General features: G+C 44.5%; 1 protein-coding gene across 7 annotated transcripts in view; it reads left to right on the top strand.

The window, feature by feature from the left end:
* The window catches only part of AFDN (afadin, adherens junction formation factor), a 109,815-nt gene that overhangs the window by 31,927 nt on the left and 67,518 nt on the right, over positions 1-10,370 (top strand). For 4 of the 7 annotated variants that reach the window (XM_046670535.1, XM_046670533.1, XM_046670534.1 and 1 more), the window contains exons 9-11: positions 507-551; positions 5,504-5,598; positions 6,445-6,707. In XM_046670535.1, coding sequence (XP_046526491.1) covers positions 507-551; positions 5,504-5,598; positions 6,445-6,707 — 403 coding nt within the window. The remainder of the gene's footprint in view (positions 1-506; positions 552-5,503; positions 5,599-6,444; positions 6,708-10,370) is intronic. The other 3 variants (XM_046670531.1, XM_046670537.1, XM_046670536.1) reach the window with 1 other exon arrangement.

The raw sequence follows: 10,370 nt of genomic DNA, 5'->3' as shown, positions 1-10,370 counted from the left end.
TGGCGGCTGTGGCCGTGCGGGCGTGTGCTCACACTGTCGTGGAGGAGTGGAGGGTAAAGTGCGGTGGTTGAGGTTGTGCACTGGCGGCTGTGGCCGTGCGGGCGTGTGCTCATGCAGTGTCTCGGAGGAGTGGAGTGTAAAGGGATGGGATTGCTTTGGGTTTGAGGTGTTCTCTCTGCGGAAGGAATCGGCAGGGTGGGGTGTCGTCTTCTCCATGATTAACTCGCTGTCGCTCTCCTGCGGCGTGGTGACTCACCTGTTGTCTTGGTGTTTTCCTGAACAGTCTGCACCGGTTTCTAAACCGCACACTGCCTGGAGCACTGTTGTCTTGCCCTCACGGCTCTGAGAGCTGCGGGGTGAAATAGACTTCTCATCCTTTGAAAGTTTCTCACTACAGCTCACCCTCTCCTGTCTCTCTCCTCCGTCCTGTCCCGCGTGTTCTGCATGGCCTCTGTCCTGCTGATGCTGCCTTCACCTGGGTCCTCTGCATGTGTTTGTAACCCCAGGGAGAAGGAATCACTTTGCCTACTACAACTATCACACTTACGAAGGTAATGCTGTCTTCATACTACTTTTTGAACTGGGCGCTCGCAGAAGCTCATGGGCACAGAATGTTACTGACCAACTGTTTTATGTGTTAGTTTTGAACTGATATAATAACTTAGATGTTAAGAAATTTAATGTGCTATCATTTCATTCTAATCTACTAAGGGTTCCATATCCAGAATTCATTTCATTAATAAAAGCTGATTTTGCAAAAATGTCCACTTTCTTTATTCAGGCTGTCTTAAGTGAGAAATTAGACTAAAGAAGGGGGGAACTGCTTTCCTATCCTTGCGCTTCTCCCCTCCCAAAAAAAGTTAGGAAGAAGGGGAGAAAGGGGAGGAGGAGGCAGAAATATGGGGGGAAAGAGAATGAGGATATGGTGAGGTAAGAAAGAAAGGAGCCTGAGAGGCAGGTCGGCGAGAAGAGCTGTTGTCTTCACTGCTGTCACGTGATGCAGCTGTGATGTGACGGGGAGGAGGCGTCCCGGTCCAGCGCCCTGTGTCTGATCATCCTTAGGAGGCTGAAGAAGAGAATCTGCCGTAAACTTGGTGTGCGCTCGTATTGATGATCTTTTTTGTAGGGCGCTAGCTTACATTCTGGCCAGGTTTGAGGATATTCCTTAGAGTCTCCTTGTTCTCCTGGTGGAAATTCGTTTGTTAGCAAAGCTGAGTTTTCTTACTTGAAATATGTTTCTCAAATTTTGTGCATCTCAGTCTTTGTCATCTTAGATAGTACATATAGTTGTTGGTTTTATGGAAATACTCCTTTTTTGTCTGTTTTTATCTTTAAATGTTATTTTTTTTACATTGAATGTACATTTTATTACATGTAAATTGTTATATTTGAATGTAAAATCAAATACTTTTCTGTGCCGTATGAAGTTTAGTCACCTTTTAGCATCTTATATTGGTTTGTTGAATTTTCTCCAAACTGATCGTACAAGTTTTCATTGGATATTAACCAAACTTGGAGTTTGGGTTTTTTGTTTTTTTCTAAAAAATAGAAATAAGTGATATTTGTTACCTATTTTTATATTCGTATATATGGAGTCCAAGACATGTGTTTTGTTGTTGTTATTTTGTTCCTGAAAAGGATTCCTTAACCCTTGCACGTGTTTGTTAATTTCATACTGTAAGCTGGTGGGACAGCGGAGAGAAGAATGCGCTTCCTTTGTGCCTGACGCGCACAGACAGATGCGCGTGATATGACTTTGTTGTATTTGGTCATCGACTTTGACCAAAGTGTTCTTAGTTTTTTGCCAGTTCTGTTTGAAGAGAGGTTTTGTCCAATAAAGTTAGTGAGAATATGCTCTAAGATTTAAGTTTAAATGAGCTACAAAAATATTTTGATAGTTTGACTGTTGTGTTGGTTCACTAAAATGCGAGCTCTCTGGGAGTGTGCATTTCTGTTGTCACTGTTACTGCCCTCCCAGCACAGTGCTGGGGCGAGGGGCGCACTCTGCATCTCGTAAATGCATGCGCCCCAGCCCCGTTCTTAAATGGTGGGCAAAGAGGAAATGTTTAGCACCAAAGTCAAACCAGCTTCCCAAGAGTTCAGCCTGGAAAGCGGCTGACGGCAAAAGCCGAGTTGGAGGGATAGCAGTATTGTAGAAACAAGAGGGTAAAAAACAATTACAGTAAAAACAAAAGTGCCCTTTAAAAAATGTTCTTAGGTTGTGTTCCTAAGGGTCTATTTTTCCTTAATATTTAGAATATTAAATGAAACTTTGTTACATCTCAATTAAAAAAATAGACAAATAAGATGCATAACAGTGTGAGTGGTAATTTAGGGCTGCCAGGGTTGGCAAATAAAATTCAGGACTCTCAGATAAATTTGAATTTCAGATAAAACACCAATATTTTAGTGTTAAGTTTGTCCCAAATATTGCACATATTTAACTGGATTTCATTAACAACCCTAAATAGTATTCTAATGTTTATGCAAAAGAAAAGGAGAAAGAAGACGGTGTATCCGATTGGTCAATTCTGTGTGCATGATGGAGGTTTTGAAGATTTGCTCTGACGGGGAGCACCGGACGGAGACACGGAAGGAGGGTGCTGCGTGCCTTTTGAAGTTTGAACCACATGAATGTGTCACATATTTTTAACACAAAGTTATAAAGTTAAAAAAACTTTTTTTAAACCTTCTGGTAGAAGTACTGTTGTATGTGGTCAGGTTACTTAGCTTCATCTCTACTTTTAAAAGCTCCAGATTGGTTTTAGTTATCTCATGGGAAGAAAGGTGCTCAGACATTCTGGGCAGAAATCGACTGTTAGAATAGTGACAGGCAGTGGAATAGCTGCTGCGGAAGGGGAGAAAATTGAAGGTTTGTGTTTTAGGCAACAATTCTGTGTGTTTGTTACTGCCTCTGAGATGATCGTCATGCTTTTAATAAGGAGAGGGAAATGAATGGACTGTGATAAGAAAGATGTCGGTTATTTGGACATCCCTGCCGCCATGCCCCTTTGGTCTCCTCCCTCCCCGAGCTCGAGCCAAGCTCCATTTTATCTCCTAAATCCTGTGGCCACTGTTTAGGTTATTAAAAATCTATCTATAAGGATTTGTCAAAAAAAAAAGGTCTTGGAAAGAAATGTATTTCTGATGCATCTGTGGATAGATTCCCGTTATAATGAAACCGTAAGAAAGGAGAGACTGGGGAGGACGTTTATGTTTCTCCTGTTCTCTGTTTATTTCTAAATCTGTTGACATGGAAGAGTATGTAATGTCCATTTATTAGCTCACAGGAGGACTTTCAGAAGCATTCAGAACTCAGAAGAATATTAATGTGAGTTTTCCTTTCACCCCTAAATGACATATTTTTCATGTTCTTGTGTTTTTTTAACTTTGTGTTGAAATAATTGTTCTTGATCACCTATTGGCTTCTTTTACTTTTATAATTCTTTTGCGTAATTTCTGTGTGACCATAATGTTTTTTTCATTTTTAGTTAATAATTGTTCACTGTTAATCCATTAAATCTTTATTGAATGTGTACTGTGGACCAGACACTGTGCCAAGTGCCAGGATAAAGAGGTTTTTTAAAAACCTAGCCAGCAAGGAGCTCAGAGATGGAGGAGACAAGTAAATGGAAATCATCATAGAGTAGGGTGGATGCATCAGGATGAATGGGCTGGTGCTCTGTGTGGTGAGAGCACACGTGGTGTTTCTTGCCCAGGAGTGTTCATTAGGACCGCCTGTGGGGTTAAAAGCAAGCAAAACAAACATTCCTGGGGTCTGTGAGCTCAGCAGGCCTGGAAGGGAGCTGCCCACGGCTGGGGCACCCCGGGTGATTCTAGCGCCTCGTTTTGGATCAGGACTTGGAGTCAATTGCCACCATATACAATGAGGATATTCCAGCATGCTGTGAGGCAGCAGGATGACGAGCCAATGTGATAACGCGTGTTACACATCAGTGTCTCTCCAACACCATTTCAGTCTCTTTCCTTTACCCAGATTTCACAGATCTCCAAAATATTTCAAAACTAGAAAGTTTTGTTACTAGAATGCTGTTTTGTGCACTCTGAAGTCAGCAACAGTTCTAACAGAGCTTGCGCGTTCGTGGTGTCTTGTCTGTGAGAGTTAGACCACCCACAGCTAAGAGACTGTAGCAGTCTGCAACACTTGTGTCCTCCAGACGTTCAACTTCTGAAGCTCGTGTGGCTTACATTCCTGATTCCAGCGACCACAGGTTGTAACTGGCAACCTAACGAGCATTTCTGGAGGTTCTGGAGGCGTCAGTGCAGGAGTTTGGGGGCTCTCCTGGGCCTGGCATGGAGCCTCTGCATAGTGTGTACACAAACCCCGCTGACTGTCCCACTGTGAGAGTGTCGTGATGCACTGATTCTGTGAGGTGCGCTTCCCCGTGTATTAACAACTCTGAAGTCAGTAAGTCGTCAATGGACATCACCCTGTATGGATGAGATGCAGTAGGTGAGAAGGGAGTGCACGTAGCTGGGTGTAATGGGACACGTGTCTAGGCAATGGCTCCTCCTCCTCCTCCTCCTCCTCCTCCTCCTCCTCCTCCTCCTCCTCCTCCCCCCCAAGCCATCCCCATCGTAGAAATTCATGCACAGGGAGACGAAAAATCTCAGCAGGTCATGAGGGTATAAAATGACAAAAACAGGGGCCGGCCCCATGGTGTAGTGGTTAAGTTTGGCGCACTTGGCTTTGGTGGCCCAGGTTCATGGGTTCAGATCCCAGGCGCAGACCCACACCACTCGTCAGCCATGCTGTGGTGGCATCCCACATACGAAATAGAGGAAGATGGGCACAGATGTGAGCTCAGGGCAAATCTTCCTCAGCAGCAGTTTTTAAAAAGTCAAAACAAACACCCAGTCTCCCTTTCTGTCCTTCACCCCAAGTTGCACTCTGTGCTTCCAGCTGTGGTTCTTACTGGAACTTCTGTCAGTGATGGACATTAGGATCACTTGGCGAGATTATTCAGAAGACTCTTGGGCCTCCTCCCCAAGGATCTTGGTTCAGGAGGTGTGCAGTGAGCTCTGCAGTCGCACATACATTTACAAGGCTGCGTCAGGGATGCGCCTGTGCCCCGTCAGCCCGTGGTTTACCGTAGGAAGGACCTGGTCTGTGGGGAGGGCTTGTGTGTCTTTGATGATCATCGTTGGCTAATAGAATTGTTCTTCAGAGTCATTAACAAAAATCTGGAGGTGTGTGGTGGAGAAAATTTCTTTTTATGTGATAAAACGTTGGTATGAATGACAGTGTTAGCACCTTAAATTATATGCTAAACAGAGGCTTATGTATTTTTGTCTTAATTTGAATTTTCTGTATCCAGTTAGTGAAATTGCATGATACAAATTTGGAGAGTTCTTTGAAAAGAAATCCTGAGAATTGAGAACTGTAGTGTCATTTCTACGATAACCTTTGTTTGCTCGTTTCACATAACCTGCCAGGAACATTAGACCTGCAAATGAAGCCGTGTTTCTTCTCTTCTCGCAGACGGTTCTGACTCCAGAGATAAGCCCAAGCTTTACCGCCTTCAGTTAAGCGTGACTGAGGTCGGGACGGACAAGCTGGATGACAGCTCCATCCAGGTACGCGGTCATGGGCGGCCCTCGCTCCCTTCTGTGGGCTTACATTTCAGGGGTGAGGGCGTGGAGTGCTGGGCCGCGGCTGGGGAGCGCAGGCCCCCGTGGGGAATGGTGAGGACTGTGTCCTGATACAAATGGCTTGTTTCCCGGGTCACTTCCTTGGCCGTGGCGTGGAGAGAGCACTGTGCGTGTGTGTCCACGCTCCACCTCTAAGACTAGGAGTGGTTGTGGCATTCTGCCGAGGCGCTTTACTCTTCTCCAAAAGATGGGCATCATTTCATAGGTGCGTTTCAGGATTAAGGGAGATAGCCTGTGTGAGAGTGCCTGTCACTGGAAGCGTTAGCTGAATACAGCTCGAAAGTATGTAGTTAAGATGGTCTCACATGAGCTTTGAGTAAGGTTTGTGGCTTCATCAAAGCTGAACTTGGGCAAGTCACTCTTCCTCTGTATTCTCCTTTCTCATTGTGAAATAACGGGTCAGATTATTAGTGTCATTTCCAGTTCTAACATCCCCTCCTGCTTAGCCCAGCAGTAAAGCAGGTAAATAGGAGTTTGTAATGATGATCTGTATGGAGTTACCCATTACTATCTAAGGAGTGTGTGGGATGGCCATATGCTTTTTAACGCCTTAAATCAAGTGACTACATGCTAAAAGTAAAATGTTCACTTATTTTGACACAATTTTGGCAGTGTTTAATTACTTAGATACTACTGGAGGAAAATCCACTAAAAACACCAGAAATCCAAAGCCTATTAGATTATATTACATAAAAGGGAAACTCGCAGTTTCAAAATTCTGTTTATAATACTCTGTACTTGCTGGTGGAAGTTTCTGTGATTTTCTTTTAGTTGTTTGGTTCAGGAATTCAGCCCCATCACTGTGACCTCACGAACATGGACGGAGTTGTCACCGTCACTCCGAGAAGCATGGATGCAGAGACCTACGTGGAAGGACAGCGCATCTCAGAGACGACCGTGCTGCAGAGTGGGATGAAGGTGCAGTTTGGGGCATCCCACGTGTTCAAGTTTGTGGACCCCAGCCAGGACCACGCGCTTGCCAAGAGATCCGTGGACGGAGGCCTCACAGTGAAGGGTCCCAGACATAAGCCTGGGTAATTAGTCCATGTCAACTTTAAGAAATGCTCAAAGTAATCTGAAGTAGGCATAGATTACATTTTTTCATTTTTTATTCTGTTTTCATTTTTTATTTTGTTTTAATTTTTAAAAATTCAAAGTGGGGTTTGTGGTTCTGATTCTTGTTGATTTGGGTTGGTTTCAGAGGGGAGAAGAAGAAAGGTGTTCATCTTAAAATTGGAAGTTGTGGCTGGTTTTGAAATCATGTTTAAATTCTGTTTTTTAGCTGATTCTTTAGAACAGTACTTTATTTCTTCTTTCGTGAAGTTAGGATGTTCTGTGTAACTAGGGTTTTTTGTTGAGGTGGTTTTTTCTGTTTCTGATGGTGAAGCGCATGAAGATCTCTTACAATTCCGAATGTTTTAGCGCCGCCTGGTGCCTCTCTGAGGACTTGCACGGTGGGCCTGTTGCTGGAAGACAGAAACCCGTCTGACTATCTAGTAAAACTGTTCTGCGGGGGAGAGAATAAGATTTCTTTTGGTAATGACAATTTTAGAAAAGAGTATGCTGTTTAGCTGCTTTTATTACCCGCTTTGCAGGTTGGTGGGGCCTGGGCTGGGCAAAGCAGCTGCACGAGCTCCCTCCTGCTGTTGGACGCAGCCAGAAAGCCCCCTGCGGTGGCGGTCTTCTCTGGGTCGTGTGTCCTGCAGTTTTCTTCCATGACCTCTGGTTGACCACCCGGAGCTTATGCTGGGGGCCAGCTGTGAATTTGAGAGTTTCTTCGTGTTGGTCTTTATAATGCAGCTCATCGGCGTTTTTAATTCCAGTGTGGTTGTTCTTGGTGGTTATCACTGAGCTCTGCTGCTTTTCCAGCCTCCGTCCATTCTGAGCCCTGGCAAAGGAAACGGGTGAAAGGCAGCTAGCGCGCGTCAGACCCAGTGTCTTCTTCCCGGGCAGCACTGGATCCTCACAGATCACGGAGGCAGGTTGGAGACTGGAGTCACCGTGGGCTGTTGGAGACCCGCTGTTCCCAGCCTCTGGCCTTGAGCTCCAGGTTTCAGCACATACCCCTGCCTCTTAGTTCCCAGAGAACCCAGCGTGTGCCTTAACCCTCTACTTCTCAAGAAAATCTGTTTCTGTCTGGCTCTCTTCCAGCTCTCAGCTCAGCCTGAGCCTGCCTCTCACCTCATCCTTCCTTCTGTGTCTGGGAGGGCCGGGTTTTAATGCTGCTTTCCTGAGGTCACATCACTGATCAGCCGTTTCCCCCTTGCCTGCCTGACGTCCGTCTCCACGGGTTCCTGGGAAGGACGGGGCAAAGTATGCCTGCTTGGTATTCTTCCCGTGGGCTCCTGGCACGTTTCGGCAGAGACGGGTCACACGGAGCAGTTTGTCCTGCTGCGTTGCGTGTTGTCTTTCAGCAGTGCCTGCGCTGTTGCCTCTCGTTTGCAGTTGTGCCTTATTTTTGAGTTTTCTGTTTACTTTGATGGTGTTCCTAGTGTTGCTGTCCCTGTCTGTCTTTGTGTATAAACACGATTCCACGACTGTCTCTGTCCCGCTGTCGCCGTCAGTCCTTTGGTTTAGCGTGGTGGTGTTCTGCGGTGAGAACATCAGTCTGCTGCTGTTTGTACAGTGGCTCTTGCTTTGCAGGCCTGCAGTTGTCTCTTCTCATCGTATCTCTGGCCAAAGGCAGGGGACATCTAAGAACAGGGCTCGGATTGCATTGAGAAGAACGTGCTGTGGAATTTTATTTTTATCGTTATATCTTCTTGCAAAACTAGTGAAAACTGCTTAGTGGTTGACTATACCAGTACTTACATGTACATCCATAAATTGGAAAGGACTTCCATTTTTTTGTAAACATTACTTTTGTTCTGATGTCAAACTATTACACAAATTCCTAGGTAGATAACCCATGTGTTTTTTTTTCCACACGTGTGTGTGTGTGTATATATATGTTTATTAAGATATAATTGACATATAACATTATATTAGTTTCAGGTTTATAGCATGATGATTCGATGTTCATATGTATTGTGAAATGATCACCACAACCGGTCTAGTTAACATCCATCATCATGATTACAAAATTTTTTTGTGATGAGGACTTTTAAGAATTTACTTTCAGGACCGGCCCCGTGGCCGAGTGGTTAAGTTCTCGCGCTCTGCTTCCGCGGCCCAGGGTTCCGCCGGTTCGGATCCTGGCGCGGACATGGCACTGCTCATCAGGCCATGCTGAGGCCGCGTCTCACATGCCACAACTAGAAGGACCCACAACTAAGTATACAGCTGTGTGCCAGGGGGATTTGGGGAGAAAAAGCAGAAGGGAACAAAAAAAAAGAAGATTGGCAACAGTTGTTAGCTCAGGTGCCAATCCTTAAAAAAAAAAAAGAATTTACTTTCTTTGCAACTTTCCGATATGCACTGCAGTATTGTCAACTGTAGTCACCGTGCCGGGCGCTACGTCCCATGGCTCATTTATTTTATAACTGAGAGTTTGTACCTTCGGGCCCATTTTGTTCATCTTCCCCTGCCTCTGGCAACTACCAGTCGGTGCTAAGTTATCTCTGAGCTGAGGTTTGTTTTTTTTTTTGGTTCCACATTTAAGTGAGATCACAGGGTATTTGTCTCTCTCTGACTTATTTCACTTAACATCCTGCCCTGAGGGTGCATCCGTGTTCTCGAAAATGGTGCAGTTTCCTCCTTTTTCATGGTCGAATGATATTCCATTGTTTATATGCTACATTTTCTTTATCCGTTCATCATCACTGGGCACTTAGGTTGTTTCTGTGTCTTGGTGGTTGTAAGTAACGCTGCAGTGAACGTGGGGATGCATATATCTTTTTGAGTTAGTGTTTTTGTTTTCTTTGGATAAATACCCAGAAGTGGAATTGCTGGATTATACGGTAGTTCTATTTTCAATTTTTCAAGGGGCCTCCACACTGGTTTCCATAGTGGCTGCACCAGTTTACATTCCCACCAACAGTGTGCAAGGGTTCCCTTTTCTCCACGCCCTCGCCAACACTTGTTATTTCTTGTCTTTTTGATAATAGCCATTCTGACAGGTGTGAGGTGATATCTCCTTGTGGTTTTAATTTGCATTTCCCTGATGTTTAGTGATGTGAGCACCTTTTCATGTACCTCTTGGCCGTTCGTATGTCTTCTTTGGAAAAATGTCTATTTAGATCTTCTGCTCAGTTTTTATTGGGATTGTTTGTGTTTTTCTGAGTTGTATGAGTTCTTTATATATTTTGGGTATTAACCCCTGAACAGATACATGATTTGCAAATATTTTCTCCCATTCCATAGGTTGCCTTTTCATTTTGTTGGTGGTTTCCTTTGCTGTGCAGAAGCTCTTTAGTTTGATGTGGTCCCACTTATTTATTTCTGGTTTTTGTTAGCTTTGCTTTTGGTGTCAGATTAAAAAAATCATCACCAAGGCCAATGTCAAGGTTACTGCCTGTTTTATTCTAGGAGTTTTGTGGATTCAGGTCTTAGATTCAAGTCTTTAATCCATTTTGAGTTAATTTTTTTGGGTGGTGTATGATAGGGGTCCAGTTTCATTTCTGTGCCTGTGGCCGTCCAGTTTTCCCAGCACCGTTTGTTGAAGAGCGTCCTCTTTCCATTGTATATTCGTGGCTCCTTTGTCAAAAAATTGGCTATGTCTGTGTGGGTTCATTTCTGGGCGCTCTGTCCCGCCCCGT

This window comes from Equus quagga, chromosome 8 (assembly GCF_021613505.1).
Source record: "Equus quagga isolate Etosha38 chromosome 8, UCLA_HA_Equagga_1.0, whole genome shotgun sequence".
Classification (NCBI taxonomy): domain Eukaryota; kingdom Metazoa; phylum Chordata; class Mammalia; order Perissodactyla; family Equidae; genus Equus; species Equus quagga.
The sequence above is the reverse complement of the archived record's forward strand: the minus strand, read 5'-3'. Positions and strand labels throughout refer to the sequence as shown.